General features: G+C 44.6%; 1 protein-coding gene across 1 annotated transcript in view; it reads left to right on the top strand.

Moving 5' to 3' along the window:
• The first annotated feature begins 4,377 nt into the window (after nt 1–4,377).
• Nucleotides 4,378–16,591, top strand: part of GABRG1 (gamma-aminobutyric acid type A receptor subunit gamma1) — a 68,838-nt gene continuing 56,624 nt past the window's right edge. Inside the window, exon 1 of the mRNA XM_054382798.1 lies at nt 4,378–4,466. Within this exon, the coding sequence (XP_054238773.1) occupies nt 4,378–4,466 (89 nt within the window). The remainder of the gene's footprint in view (nt 4,467–16,591) is intronic.

The raw sequence follows: 16,591 nt of genomic DNA on the forward strand, positions 1-16,591 counted from the left end.
ATGTTTTTGCTGTGTTCTGACTGTGGCTTTAGACCTTGTGAAACAGGAAGGATCAAGATGTATTTTTGCTGTGTTCTGACTCATTCTGGAAATACTTGGAGATCTAGTGAAGGGTGATGACAATCATAACAGACCAAGGGACTACTTGTGCTTTGAAGTTATCTTTCTGTACCCAAGCACTTCAGCCCTCTTACCATAGTGTATGATTTGATCTGGTTTGTTGTTTTGGGTTGGTTTTTTTTATTTCATCATAGCTTAAATGTCTCCCAACACACCAACATCATAGCTTAAGTGTAAAAGGAAGGTTTTCTTTAACCCTTCCCCTCTCCCTTGGAGGCAGAGATGGGTGCAGTCTTCTTTCCCACATCCTTTGCTCTCTACTTGAGATTTTTTTTTTTAAGTGCTGCTAAAGTTGTCCTGCTAGTAATGATTTTAATGAACAAGATAAGTGAGGGAGCAGTTAAATCAATGTATTGGAGATGACAGCTTAACGAAAATGATATTTAGCTATGGGAAGTGAGAGTTTCATAATTTATTTTCTATTATGATGTTGATTGTTTCCCTTTGCAGTTTGAACCACAGTGTGGAAGCTGTGCTGAAGTTATGTTCCTGCACCTTTGTGCTCTCCTCCCATGGACAGCCACCAGCCTCATGTTTAAAATTCCACTTTGAAAGGCCAGTTTCAAAGTGTTTGCACTGTTTTTCTTTGGTGCCCTGAGAAGTAGGGAGCTGTTTTCATTTGAGTTCCAGGCTTAAAATACTGTGTGTGTGACACTGCACCTTCCAGCACCTGAAGGGGGCCTGCAAGAAGGCTGGAGAGAGACTGTTTACAAAGGCCTGCAGTGATAGGAGGAGGGGAAATGGTTTGCTAGTAGAGGAGATTTAGATTGGATGTTAGGAACCAGTTCTGCACCATGAGGGTGGTGGAACAATGAACAGGTTGCCCACGGAGGTGAGGCTTGACAGAGCTCTGAGCAACCTGATCTAGTTGAGGATGTTCCTGCTCACTGCAGGGGAGGTTGTTGAATTAGATGACCTTTGAAGGTCCCTTCCAATCCAAACCATTCTATGATTTGTGTTCCAGCCAAATGCACTCACATAAATCACATGTGCATGCTTTTTGAAGATCATTGCAGGTGGGTTGGACTAAATGGCCTCTAAAAGGTTCCTTCCAACCCAAACTATTCCATGCCTCTACCACCTCCCCTATGGGGACAGGATGAGGGAGTTGGGGTTGTTCAGCATGAAGAAAAGATGATTCTGGGGAGATCTTACAGTAGCCTTCCATTACTGAAGGGTGCTGTAAGAAAGCTGAGAAAGGACTTTTTACAAGGGCTTGTACTGATAGGATGAGAGGGAATGGATTGAGGCTTGAGGAGGGCAGATTTAGATTGGAGATTAGGAAGAAATTTTTTATAGTGAGGGTGGGGAGACACTGGAACAGGTTGCCCAGGGAGGCTGTGGATGCCCCCTCCCTGGAGGTGTTTAAGGCCAGGCTGGACGAGGCCTTGAGCAACCTGGGCTAGTGGAAGGTGTCCCTGCCCCATGGCAGGGGGATTTGGAACTAGATGATCCCAACCCAAAGCATTCTATGAGTCTATGACATACTTGGGTGGGTGTCAGGAAGATGGGGCCAGTCTTTTTTCAGTGGTGTCCCGTGACAGGACAAGAGGTAACAGGCACAAACTTGTACATAGGAAGTTCCATCTAAACAGGAGGAACTTCTTTATGCTGAAGGTGATGGACCACTGGAACAGGCTGCCCAGAGTGGTGGTGGAATCTCCATCTCTGGAATCAAAGCCTACCTGGACTCCATCCTGTGCAACCTGTTCTAGGTGACCTTGCCTACCACTCTGTGACTTCCTGATTCCATTTTGCAGTTTTCCTTTATGGCTTCTTTTGTCCTTAGGAATTCAGACAATCCGAGGTTTCCCCTGGCAGTTAAAAAATTTTAGTATTTCTTGTTTCCTGTTTGCTTTTCAACATTTTTAGACCTATTTTCCTGTAGTATTTTATTCACTCATGAAAGAGATTCTTCTCTAGTTTTGAGAAGGATGGATTTCTATTGTTTACATAAAAGCACAAGGAAAAAAAAAAGTCAGATTTGGGACTACCTGAAACCAGCTTGTCCTGCTCTCGCCCTTAGTCTCATGTTGCTTGAGAAACATCATTGGTGCTGATTTCATTTTAAATAATGAAAATGAAAAAGCTTTGTTTTGTCACTTGTTTGAGCTACCTGTCATTTTAGCTGTAGTCCTTCACCTCTTTCAGTGCTAGCAAGCTGCTGGACCTACTACACAGAGGTGCAATCTCGAGTGCTTTTAAAGAGGTGCTCCAAACTGCTCATGTAGAACTGAGAGGGTTTTTTAATTCTGAAACTACTCTTATGTGAAACTTCCTCACTTGTCACAATAATGACATAATATATTTTAGTGACAGGACGAAATTTTATAGACTAGTAAAGAGTTTTAAGGGCTCCATAAACATCAGAATGCAAAGGCAGAGGAAGAGTTCATTGCTCATTTGGTGAAATGCAGGCAATTTGGCAGATCGATCCATAATAAACCTAAGGACTGTGGCTCTTTTCAGGGCAAAAGGACTTCCCAGAGAGAAAGGGACTTGGGGACAGGCTGTGCTTATTTTCTTGCTGAAGGGGACAGCAATCCTGCTCCTGGGAGCCAGTGCCACCAGCTGCATCAGGGAAGCTGCTACTGCACTTACTCCGTAATAAATGCATATTTCCTCCTCTGAGCTCATCATGGCAGGACCCTGCCTGCTGTGTTAATCCACCACTAAAGAGACCTCAGGTCATACAATAATATGTGCCTTTACCTTCTGCCAGTACCCCCAGGACTGGCTATTAATTTTCAAGTCGTTGAATTTTTCACTTAATCTACTGCAGCTCTCTGAGGCATGCTGAGTTTCTTTAACCGTTAAAGCAGCTGTAAGCTGTATGTATAAAATAATAACCAGATGATGTGTAAAGTAGCAGGAAAACCTAAGCCAAACCACTGCCTTTCATCAGTATCACCACGGAAAGAGGGTTTATTTACAGTTCTGTGCACTTACATCTTCGCTCAAAGGAGGAGGAGGATGGCTAGAAAACGATTTGGTATTTTATGCAGCACAGGTTACTCCCGGAGTGCCCCATAAGCCAGCTGCAAGCAGTGGCATCTCCGGGGCCAGGGAATTGGGCAGGGGATAGATTCAGGACCCTGTAAGCCACGCCAAGGATTTTATTTAAGCGCTAGTCCCGCCGAGATGTATCTGGCTATCCCTACCGCCGGGGAAAGCGGCAGCCGCTGCCGCTGGTTCTCCCGCCTCGGCTTTCGTTTTGGTGGGGGATTTGGGGTGATGGTAACGGTGGTTGGTGGGGGAGGGCTGGCTACTTCCCCCCGTAGCTCTCCCGAGAGAGGCAGGAAGGGAGGGAGCAGCAGGGAGGAAACAAGAAGAGGAGGGAGCAGAGCGTTTTGAATGTTGCAGCAAAGCCTTGTGCGTTTTATAGCACCGCGCATCGCCCGCTTTCCTCCCCCTTCCCCCCCGGGGGCGCTCCGCGGCCGCGTAGAGCCGCCCGCAGCCTCCTGTTTTGCACCACTCTTGTTGCGTGGCTGCGCGGAATTCTCGCCGTCGCACTTGCGCCTTTGCCGAGCACGCCGCCTGCCTCCAGCAGGCTTTAGGGACCCGGTTTAGAGGACTGAGCCCCTTCTCCTGGGGACGGAGGAGGGACTGGAGGGTCCCTCTTTGCCCCTGCAACTGGTGCCGCCCTCCCCAGAATCGCTTTCGCGCCGGACGCGGCGCCGCGCAGCCTCCGCGGGTGTCCGCGCACGTCCCCCGTCGCTTCTCCTCCCGCCTGCGGGTCTCCACTTGGCAGGACCGAGGGGCTGCTGCTCCGATTGCGAGCAGATCTCTGAGTGGCTTTAAAGATAAAAAAGATTTAAATATCCGTAGATACGTAGTTTAAATAGATGCTTATCACTTTCTCTCTCGGCATATTTCTGTATGGGTAAGACGGCATTATTTTCCCTCTTTGGAGGAAATAGCAAATCAATGCCACCCTTTCTCTCAAGCATGTTTCCCTTCTAGTAAAGGAGGCTCCGCCTCTGTCAGGGACTGATTCGCCCAGCAGTTTTTAGGATAATTTATGGGGCAACCTGATGAGCCTATTGGGCGAGTTGCTCGCTCCTTGTAGAGTGGGTTCCTACCTGTTTGGGTGGTTTATTTTATTCCCCCCCCGCCCCGCTTCCTACCCCTCCTTCTGCCTGCCGTGTGCCGGTGTGTGTGTTTGGGGGTGGGGGGGACACACGGTGGGATTGGCAAGGTCGCTATTCCCCATCCTCTCCGGAGAAAACTCGGGGAACGGAGAGAGCCTTCAGCCTCATGGATGCGTGGGGGGGCCCCGCGCCCCTCTGGAGCCGCCGCGGGGCCCGGCTGCTGCTGTTGCTGCTGACCGTGCGGCTGGGGAGCGGGTGAGTACCGCGGGCACCCCGGCACCGGCCGCCCGCGCCCTGCCGCTGGCTCTCGGCTGCCTGCGCGTTGTGCCCCGGGCTGAGCTCGGGGGTCGAGGGGATGTGGGCTCGGAACGGGTTTGGGGAGGGGAACAGGGGAAGGAAGGGGGCGTGCTGCGCGCCGCGAAACTTAAAAGGTCCCGGTGCTCCCAGTGCGGTTGCTGCGGGAGGCTGCGGGGGAAACCGGCACCGGCAAAGTAAAACTTCGGCCGTATCCCAGTTGGTCGCTGGGCGAGTTGGGCACTCCGGGCTCAGCTCGCTGCTGGGAAAACCGCGGCGATCCCCCGCCCCGGAGGGCCGGGCCGGAGTACACCAGCTAGCAGAGAAGCCCTCAGCCCCTCGGGGGGCCGTCGGTGCAGGCTGCACCCTCGCAACCGGCTCCCGCCGCGCCCGCACCTTCTGCCGCGGTGCCTGCGCGGCTGCTTAGCAGCTGGGAGCGGAGCTGGAGCTGGAGCTGGAGCTGGGCTGGCGAGCGGCTGCGGCGCTGGTGGCTGTTCGGGAGAAGACTGGTCCGGCGCTTGGTGGTAACGCGGGGGCACTGCCCGTGGTACCGGCACTTTCTCACCGTGCTGCCCGTGCAGTGGGGCATCGTGCACCGCACCGCCAGCGCCAAGGGGACCGGGCCCACGCGTGGGGTGGTGCCAGGCAGCTGCTCAAGTCCCAGAAGTTGGAAACGTGCGTTTTAAGGGAGAGTTACGACCCGGATCTGTAGAGCTCTGAAGAAACACCAGTTTGGCATTGCTGTGTAGATGTGTTATTAGTACCCATAACAACGGAAAGCAATTTAGTCATTCATCCCTATTAATAATTCAGAGCTAATGTGAGCCATTCCACAGGTTATACTCTCATAAAAATCACAAAGCAGTACTGAAAGGGTATTTGACTGTGGCTCAGTGTGGTGTTCTGTGTAATGACAGACCAAATTATCATTCAAGAGGCCATACCCAATGGGTAGTATAAAGACTGGCTTAAAAATTAAGTTAAAAGTCTAGTAAACGTTTTCTTGTAAGTATGTGAAGCTCTAGACCCCTTCCCCATACTAAATGGTGATTTATCAATCTTTGTGAAGTGTGCTGTCTCAACTCATGTCTTCTGTGTTACCCTACTCAGAAACACCACTCACTGATTATGCTTTTCTTAATCTGTGTCTTCTAAAACCTTGCTTATGTTATGGAAATATATATTTTTTTTTCAAAAACATTGATGGAAATTATAACTAGTGCAGCTGTGCATCTTCAGAATGTTTCTTAATGAACATATTGTACCTCAGGTATGAAAGAAATTATCAAGTGGTTTGAGAGAGAAAAGAATATGCATGCTAATTTATCAGTTCAAAGACTTAGTTACAAAGGAGGAGGACCAGCTTAAAAAAAAAAATAAATGTATTTTTTGGTTTTGTTGTCTATTGAAGTGTGGTTGTGATTACAGGATTAGGTATAGATTATTATGTATACGTCTCATTAACATCAGCTTTTGTAAATAAGTTGGTAAGAGGTCTTCAGTGAAGGAAAAAACCCAATCCCCTAACTTACATCATTATTTTGTGTTTCAGAACATCTCAGATAAAATGGAACCTTTGGTGTAGATATTCATGTATCTGAATCAGCTTCAGGCTTGCTTTTCATTTGGAGGCTGCTAAGGGAAATGGTGGAATGGTGATTAGGAGGTAGATTTCCTTTTTAATTTAATTTAAATTTTTAGTTTTAAGTGACCACAAATGGACTATTTTTCAGATCCTGATTCTGTGGTCTGTAGTGCATTTTAACTCAGGGATGTTTGCAGAGGGGTCTGGGGCTCTAGGGCCCTTTAGAAGCCTGCCACAAAGTAGGATGGAAATATTTTTTTTTTTCTCCTTCTTTGGGTGCCTTTCTGTAGTTTCAGCCCAAGCTTTTCCTATGAGGTCAAACTAAACCACTGAAGTAATGCTTTTCTCAAGAACAGCCTAGGTTGCACCAACTCTGGTTGCTTTTCTAAAAACATCTTGCAGGAGCCAAGCCACCTTTTCAGCACAGACTTTTACAAGGCTGCAAATTGCATCACTTCCAGTGTGCATTTATAGACACAGTGCTTTGTGCTGAGTGTGAGTCAAGTTATTGTCAGGTGTAACAAGTGGAGCCAAAACCTAGGCAAGGACTTTGGGAGCTGAGTCCAACCAAGAGTTTATCCTTTCAATGCACTGCCCCAAAAGCTGTACCATGGCATTAGACCAAACTTCCTTCACCAAAGGGATTCATTGCAGTTCAAGTCTGTCCCATAAACCATTTCCACCCTGCCTCCCCCACCCAGTTCTCTACAGGTAGCACAAGCAGGCTGCAATGGTGAATGAACTTGATGTAACTTTGTGAGTCACAACTTTGTCAATATCTGACATCCCTTCCATAGCAGATATTGGGCTGTGAGCCCTCCTCTAAGGTATGTGCAAGGTAAACTCCCCAGCAGTCACTGCAGTCCTCAGTGTTCAGCAAACCCACTATTCCTGCTGGACTCCAATAAATAGATAATTCATAGGGAGAGCATAAGAGCTGACAACTTTAATTAATATTATTTCCTTGGTTCTAAGCATACAGGTGGAGCACAACTGTAATTTCTTCTAATTTATGCTGCTCTAAATGGTAGGTGCTGGTCAGCATCCCTAACAGTCTGTTGTAAGCTGTACTTAATGTTGGCCATAACGTGCCCAGAGAAGGGCAACCAGGATGATCAGAGGGCTGGAGCTGCTCTCCTATGAGGACAGACTGAGAGAGTTGGGGCTGTTCAGTCTGGAGAAGAGAAGGCTCTGAGGTGACCTCCTGTGGCCTTCCAGTATCTGAAGGGGGCTCCAAGAAAGCTGGGGAGGGACTTTTTAGGCTATCAGGTAGTGACAGGACTGGGGGGAATGGAACAAAGCTGGACGTGGGGAGATTCAGGCTGGACATGAGGAAGAAGTTCTTCCCCATGAGAGTGGTGAGAGCCTGGAATGGGTTGTGCAGGGAGGTGGTTGAGGCCCCATCCCTGGAGGTGTTTGCAGCCAGGCTGGATGACGCTGTGGCCAGCCTGCTGTAGTGTGAGGTGTCCCTGCTCATGGCAGGGGGGTTGGAACTGGGTGATCCTTGTGGTCCCTTCCAACCCTGACTGATTCTATGATTCCCTTTTAGTTTTGTAACCTGACTTTCTTAAAAAAGGCAATTCTAAATGCTCCATTTCAATGGAGCTGTCAGCAGGCACAAGTGTCAACTAATGATTTCTTTTCCATTTCAAAGCATCTCTTAGGAAAATCCTTCTGTAACATGGCCTACGTTTTCCCCTCATGGAAATTCCTGGATCAGTGTTAAGCTTGTCATAACACTATGGGTTCCTTAAGGCTTGGTAATGGTGATTTACTGTTTCATTTGAACATCTGTGGTGTTTATTTGTTGTTATCCTTATTCTTGTGTGCTTTGTTCATGATGTGATGGTGAAGAGAACTTGTTATTTAGCAGTCCTGGTGCTTTGAGAGATGGTTGATTTCATTAGAAGCTTATTAATGTTTTCTTTGGGTAGTGTAAAGTTTAGTAAGACATAAATACTGAGAAATGTTTGTGTTCTTTGCACACAGTTTACTCACTGTGGATTTGAAGGAAACCTTCAGACTATGGCAATCTATAATGAAAAAAAAGAAAAAATAAAGAAGCTCTCATACAAAATTGAACTTAATTTTCAATTACTTTTAACTTTCTGTTTGCTCACTGTGCCTGATGTTAAATAAGAATACCCTTGCTACCAATCCAAGCCTTCCTGAGGTGGGCAGAAAAGGTCATTTGTTGACTTCTGTCAACTTTTTTTTCTGGGTACATAAGTCAGTTACAAAGGGGTTGGAAGGTCTGTGGTTTCTCTTTGAAGCTGTAGAGGAATAGTAATTATCTGGGTGGAATGCAACACCCAGGTTTTATGGTCAAGGGGTAGGGCTACTCAAATGGACTTAGCATATCCACTGTTTGAGAGTGGATTGCCTTGGTTTGTGCTATCATTTTTGCATACCCTCAAAAGTCAATGTGTATGGGGGGGGGCTCACACAAAAGCAAAGATGAACAGCATCTCCCAAGGTGCACAGAGGCATTTTTGTAGTACCTTTAGTTACCATCAGAAGACTTTCTTGCACTGCATGCTAAGTTGAGCATCTACTTGTGTAAAATAACAATATCATAACTTGCTTGGTGAGGAGCAGCAGAGAGAAGTGGTGATGACAAATGAGAGCATGACAGGAACCTTTCAAAGGATGGTGGATGACAGTGACACAGACTTTGATTTCTTAACCCCTTTCTCTGATTGGTAATAATTTGCAAAGAGTAATTCACATGCAATGGAATTAACCTGGAGAGGACACAGAAGTCCCAATTTTGCATTTTCACACATGCAAACATTTTTAATAAGGCTGAAAGTAATGTGATGAGTTCAGTGGCCTGCAACCTGTACAAGAACTTGGTTCTAACATCTCTAAACTTAAAATGGTAGATCATGCAACAGCATCAAACTAATAAAGGTAACAGGAGAGACTAGAAAAGTCATCTGGAGTTCACCAGGACAGAATCTGTTTCAAAGAAGGAAATCTCAGTGATATGGCAATGTTGGAAGAAGAAGTTCTTCACCACGAGGGTGGTGAGACACTACCAGGGAGGTGGTAGAAGCCAGGGAGGAGGTAGAAGCCTCATCCCTGGAGGTTTTTAAGGCCAGGCTGGATGTGGCTCTGAGCAACCTGATGTAGTGTGAGGTGTCCCTACCCATGGCAGGGGGGGTTGGAACTGGATGATCCTTGAGGTCCCTTCCAACCCTGACAATTCTATGATCCTAGGATTCTATGAAATAGTTTCTAAAATACACTTTCATGGGTGGATGCTCAATCCAGAAGGATCTGTTGTGATAATCCAGACTGATATCAGAACAAACAAAGCTGGCACATTTATCTTGTATCTGCATCAGTTTTGTTCCTTCAGTGTAAGTGTTTTAAGTCCCTGCATAAAGATTTGATGAGGAGGAATCGATGAAGTGTTGTACAGTGTTTCTAGTCTGAGTTTTCTCTGGCTTCCAGCCAAAAGATCTCCTGCCTTCTGCTAGCTGAAAAGGCTAGTTTCCACCCCCCCTCCCTCCCCCCCTATCCCTAATGCTACCTGCTACAGCTGCCTCAGCTCCTGGATCCCACATCCATCTCTTTGTGAGGAAATCCAGGTTTTGGTTCATGCCTCTGGTGTTCTTCAGGGTGTGTGGTAGTTTTAGGCTGATGCCTAGAAAGCTTCCACAGGTTTTGACCAGAAAGTGATAGAATGTGAATAAATTGCCATTGGGTGTAGAAGGGGAAATAATGATAAGGTCTAAATAATGGCATTGGCCTGGTATCTAACATAAAGGTAGTTGTGTACACTAACTTTTTCTCTCTTTTTGCTTCCTCTGCTCTGGTAGATACTGCTTCTGCTAGCTTGCTGACCTTGGCTGTGTTCTTTGTTGTGGTTAAGTACCAACAGCCTTCTTTCTGCTCTTCTCTCTCTTTTTTTTTGCCTTGTGTACAGGAGGCAGGGAAGGGAGCAGGGAGGGAAAAGCTGCTGGTAACCCCCTGGTTTTGTCCGGGGGGGGGGTTCTTGTGCTGTTTATCAATTGTAACTATGTGCAAATATTGTATATTTGGTACACATTCATTGCATTTCATATTTTAGATTGTACTTCTGCTTGTAAGTACAGCTTCAATTGCTTTAAACTGAGCTGATCTGGCAATTTTATGGTTGGGGGGTGGTGGAATTTCAACCCACCACAGGGTTCAGATCCATGGCTGCAGCTGAACTTCCAGCAATGGAGTATGGTCTATAGCCATCTACTCTTCAAAACTCTTCTTTCCCTTGTATGCCTCTGCCAGGTTTTGCCTTGACAAGAGCTCAGAGCACCTCATTCCCAAAGCAATCAACATTTTGGTCAGAAAACATCCTTCTGTCTTTCTCTTTTCAGCCTAGTGTTTCATAGTATGCTGTAGATTATCAGCTTGGAGAAACCTCTTCATCTGTCAGGAGATGAGAAGCTGCAGTGCAATTCTGTGCCTAGCAGTCGTTGCAGGACAAATGATCCAGTCCAGAATGGAAGCTTTAGACAAATGGGTCACAATCAGAGATAACTCTGTGCAGAGTGGAAACTTCTGCTGAATCAGATGTACCCATGCTACAGTCATACTAACTACCCCTAGAATTATTTCCCCAGTATATATGATTTAAGAGGCAGCTTGGTAGCAGCTTACATTTTCCTCTTGGAGAAGTAAACTGAGCCACTTACGTTTATTCAGAAAATGCTGAAATGTTTGTCTAACCATTTCTATAAAAACTTCCCACTTTTTCTTTGAAGAACAGACCTTAAAAATGGGTGGGCTATACAAACATTAGCCTCATTATTATATTACTTCCCTGCTACTACTTCATCCTGCTGCCTCAGCCTCCAGCAGTGTTCCAGTCTAACTTAAGGTTTCTTTTGCTTTCTGCCTTGGTCCTTAAATCCTTTTCCATGTCAATGCATTAATTTCTGATGATGAGGTATGAATGGCTAACTCTGTATTTCTAAATTTATATGCAGCTGTTTTTCTTATTTTCAGGAAGGCAGATAACAGTGAACAGAGATCTGAGGTAACAAGATATGTCCCCTTTGGATGAAATTAATTTGAGGTCTTAAATGGATTGTTAGTCCTTTCAATTAACAGGCTTTTCCTGTTGTTTAAGGCATTGCATCATGAAGGATCAACTTTTATACTTATTAAGTCTTGTTATTACTGATCCAATTTTATGGTCCAATTTATCTTTCAGAATAAAGTACAGCTGGATGAAATTTATAGCAGGAAAAAAGAATTGTAGTGTTGTGTATTAATTTAGGCAGCTAACTCTGTCACTGTAATTCATAACAATTTTTATTTATTCATTTATATTTTAAGATTAATTGTCTGATATATTGTCATGGTTTAACCCCAGCCAGCAGCTAAGCACCACCCAGCTGCTCTCCAATTCTCCCCACCACTTTGTATGGTATGGAATATTCCTTTGGCCAGCTTGAGTCAGCTGTCCTGGCTGTGTCCCTTGCCAACTTCTTGTGCCCCTCCAGCATTCTTGCATGCAGGGCATGAGAAGCTGAAGAATTCTTGTCTTAGGACTCTTCTTAACAACAGCTAAAGGCATCAGTATGTTCATAACATTATTTCCTAAATTATTACTTTTACTTACTATTATTACATTATTTCCTAAATTATTATAAAATAATTTACTAAATCCAAAACACATAACTACACCAGCTGTTAGGGAAAAAAAAATGACATTAACCCAGCTGAAATCAGGTTATATATTTACATGGCAGAATTCATTTTGGAGATAACTTTACAAAATAAAAGTATCCTCAGTGCTTTCTCTGGGGGAGAAAGGTACTTGAGTTTACCAGCACACAACCATCAAATGCAGAATCATAGAAAGGTTTGGGTTGGAAGGGGCCTTCAAAGGTCATCTAGTCCAACCCCACTGCAATCAGCAGGGACATCCTCCATTAAATGAGGTTGCCCACGGCCCTGTCACCTTGAATATCTCCAGGGATGGGGCCTCAACTATGTCCCTGGCCAACTGTTCCAGTGTTCCACCACTCTCATGGTAAAGAATTTCCTCTTAACACCCAGTCTAAATCTCACAGAATCAATAAGGTTGGAAAAGACCTCAAGTATCATCAAGACCAACCTGTCACCCAAGACATCTCCTCTAATTTCAAACCATTACTCCTCATCCTATCACTTTGTAAACAGTCCCTCTCCAGCCTTCTTACAGGATCCCTTCAGGTACTGGAAGGCTGCTATTAGATTTCCCTGGAATCTTTTCTCCAGGCTAAACACCCCCATGTCCCTCAGCCCATCCTTGGAGCAGAGATGTTCCAGACCCCTGATCATTTTTGTGGCCCTCCTGTGGACCCTCTCCATCAGATCCATGTCCTTCCTGCATCGAGGGCAGCAGAGCTGGATGCAGCACTGGATTGTATCCTACCTGATGCAGGTGAGCTGTGGGCCTGTGCCATTGACACTGTTTCATCACTGATGGCCATCCAGCTGATGGCCTGCAGGTTGCATCCACTGGGGAACACCTGTGACAGTCATAAATTTTAGTCACCATATGATGAGAGGTGGACTACTCTTGTCACAGAAAAAAAAAAAAAGGTGTTCTATTTAATACACAATAAATTACAGTGGAGAAGGCATAATTTTGCTTGCAGAGAGGGAGAGGCAGCAGGCTTTTTTATGACATGATTTAGGTATTTACATTAGCTCTCATGGAGGAGTGCATTCACCTCTTTGTACAATTATTCATTAATTTCATTGACCTTGGGATTAGCCCATAACTGCCTAATGAAAGTTAGACTAAAATTGTAGTAGAACCCATTCACCATATTTCTCCTGGGGACATATCATTCCCTGACTTCATATTTGTATGTCCTTTCCTGGGGTTTTAAGCCAGATTCACCTATATGCCGCAATTATGGTTCAGTGCAAGTCTCTGGTTCTCTTTCTGCTTCAGTCTATCTGTTGCTCCTTCAGTTCAGTCTGTATCTATTTATTTGCTCCTGTGGAAGGAGTCTGAGACTTCCAGAACTTGGAAGGCTCCTCAATTTGAGAAGGATATTGAGACACTTGAATGTGTCCAGAGGAAGGCAAAGAGGCTGGGGAGAGATCTTGAGCACAGCCCTGTGAGGAGAGGCTGAGGGAGCTGGGGGTGTTTAGCCTGGAGAAGAGGAGGCTCAGGGGAGACCTCATTGCTGTCTACAACTACCTGAAGGGAGGCTGTAGCCAGGAGGGGGTTGGTCTCTTCTCCCAGGCAAGCAGCACCAGAACAAGAGGACACAGTCTCAAGCTGTGCAGGGGGAAGTTTAGGCTGGAGGGGAGGAGAAAGTTCTTCAGAGAAAGGGTAATTGGCCATGGAATGTGCTCCCAGGGAGGTGGTAGAGTCACCATCCCTGGAGGTGTTCAAAAAAGGATTGGATGTGGCACTTGGATCCATGGGTTTAGTTAGTCATGAGGTGCTGGGGGAATAGGTTGGACTTGATGATCTCTGAGTCTTGTCCAACCTTGTTGATTCTATGAGTCTATGAAATAAGCTTGTTTGTGTGAAGACTTGTAGTGGATTTCTTGTTACTTGAAGATTTAGAAGGAAATCTTCAATGAAATGCTCATGTTAATATCTTGGAATACCAGCAGCTGAAATGACTGAAAATGTCTTATAAAGGAGAGCTCATTTCATATGTTTCTTGAGATGCTGGTGGTGTTTTCATGTAGAAGTCTAATGAAGTTGACTTTGCAATGTGATGACTGTTACAGGGACTGTGGGATGGCATTTAATTAGGGTAACTGCTTTTTATTGAGGCTGTGGTTCTCAGCATTCAAGTCTAGTTCCACTGTGGAAAGGATTTCTTGGATTAAGGCACTTAACCCTTCAACAACAGATCAGTTCATTCTGAACTTGATGACCATTAAGCTTTCATCAGTCCAGTATAGATAAGAGATCTGCAGTCTCTTGACTAGGGTGCTGACATGTGGCACATGGATTTATCTGCCAGTCTTTGTGTGTTGATTCTACTCTGCAACTGCCAGATCTGATACTGCCACAGTTAGGACACACTCCAGATGTCCAAAGTGGTCATGTCTTTTCATCACCATGTCCTTCTTCATCAGGTTGGGGAATATTTTGTCCTTTATTTAATGGAGTTTGTCCTTCTCTGTTGTATGCACTTAGCCTTTATGATTTGCCATTGTTATTATTTATCTTCTGTTCTCTTAATCTTCCTGATGTTTGGTCTGGATGAACAGCAGACTATGGCTGTTTACATTTTAATTATTTGATTGCATGGGCTGGCCAAAACCCACTCTGAAGATAAAACTTAACCAACTGAGCAGATAAGACTTACCAGCTTCTATTTCTAGGTTTCATTCAAATCCATCTGAAATACTCCCTAAGAATTTTAGTAGGTTTAGACTTAAGTTGCAGTCAAGGCAATGTGGATTATCCTAAAGCCCACTTTATCTTCCTGATAAATTTTATTTTTCATTGCATGCAGTGACTGAGAGGCTTTCCTTTAGAAGGCATTTATAAGAGAAGGATATATATATATATATGTGTGTGTGTGTGTGTCTCAAAAAGTGACAATGACAAAATGCTCTTGATCTCTAAGATTAAAGTATAGTTGGCATAATGGCCTCAGCTTGCATTAGAGATGTTTGGACTAGAACAAAGTAAGGACCTACTTACTGGAGATAATGGATCTTCTCAAGCACTTCCTTAGGCAAAAGAACTGCTTTAAGATGTTGTAGCAATGATTTTCTCAGAAGAGAGGAAGAGATGCTCAGGTTCTGTGACTGTTGCAGTCACTGAGTTACCTCAGTGGTTTGGTAAGCCACGACAAAACACACCACACATACTGCAAGTCTCCAGTCAGGATGTGGAGTAATTGATGTGAGGAAAGAGAATTGAGAAGTGTGTCCTGTTTCCTTGCTTGCCTGGCATAGAGGAACTGCTCAGAGCATTCAGAATCACAGAATTAACCAGGTTGGAAAAGACCTCTCTCTAGCAGGTCTCTGTCTCTCTTGAACTGGGGAGCCCAAAACTGGACACAGGATTGCAGCTGTGGTCTCAGCAGGGCAGAGTAGAGAGGTAGAAGAACTTCCCCAGCCCTGCTGGACACACCTTGCTTGATGCACCCCAGGATCCCATTGGCTCTCTTGGCCACAAGAGCACATTGTTGTTCCATGCAGAACTTGCTGTCCACCAGCACTCCAAGAACAATGGGGATGAATTGCAACAAGGAAATCCCAGCTAGCTATAAACATTCACTGGGTTGATAATTTAGCAGTGGAACAAGCTGTCCAGTGAGGGTTGTGGGATCTCTGTCCATGGCATTTTTAAAGACCTGACTGGACTATTCTGTATGCATCATGGGCTGAATTCAGTGTTGGCCCTTCTGTGAGTAGAAGTCAGCTTTCCAAGATCCCTTCTAGATTGCATGGTTATGTGGAAAACAGCAGGAAACAGCTTGGTGTTGTTTTTTTTTTTTTTTTTTTGTTTGTTTTGGTTGGTTGTTTTTTTGAGTGTGGTTTTTGTGGTTTCTTTTGGTATGGTTTGCTATCTCATTGTGCAAGAATCTTTCTCTCTATTGCGTAACATAGAAGGGTGCAGACACAGGTATTTGTTTTCATCAGGTCTAAGAAACTGGGAAGAATATAGGGGGGAACATGCCTTTCTTAATAAAATTCCCAAAGTGCTATCACGATACTAATCACGGTGAATATGTCTAAGAGTCCAGCAGCTCTGAACTGGAACAGAGAATTACCTGTACTTGGGTGGACAGATGTGAGGAAAATTTTCAGTTGCTTTCTGGACTGCAACTGGATAGGAGGAGTAGAGGCAGCAGTTCCACTGGCCTGAGTATATCAATATTTGGCTGACTTGTCAAGGAGGGAAGATAAACTCTGTGTTATGTGAGAAAACTGACTGATAAAGAACATCTGTGATGCTTTGGGCTCAGATAATAATGTTGTTCAGATCTTTAAAAGCCATTTGAAGTAATAACAAATTTGACCAGTGGTAGTTTCAAGTAGTGTGTAGCATTATCTGAAAGTTGTTTTGGGGGACAGCAGTTTGTGTGGGTCTTGGAACAAAGTTATTTTTCTTTTTATTTTCTGGAACAGATCTTTAGTAATAGCTGTTCTTAACCTCAACAATTCCCCTCTCTTAGATGTTCTTTGCAGTCAGGTTGTGCCTTTATGAAGTGTTCAGTCATTTCTGTTTCAGAGTAGCATTTGTGGTATCAGGTACCACAGATCATTTTATAAGAAATGAGATCATATAGAAATGAGATTATAAAATGAAATGAGATTATGAGATGAAATGAGATTATGAAATCATTTTATAAGAAATGTGATCATGTTTCTAAGTGAGGGTCTTGCTGGGACTAAAGATAATTGTACTTAAGTTATTGTGTGGGAGAGAAAATTTCTCTCTCAGAGATGTTCTTCAAAGCTGCAGGACTCAGAAGAGCTTGATCACCTGATGGTTGTGATATGGGTTAAGGTAGCACAAGTCTGATGG

Source organism: Indicator indicator, chromosome 8 (genome assembly GCF_027791375.1).
Source record: "Indicator indicator isolate 239-I01 chromosome 8, UM_Iind_1.1, whole genome shotgun sequence".
Classification (NCBI taxonomy): Eukaryota; Metazoa; Chordata; class Aves; order Piciformes; family Indicatoridae; genus Indicator; species Indicator indicator.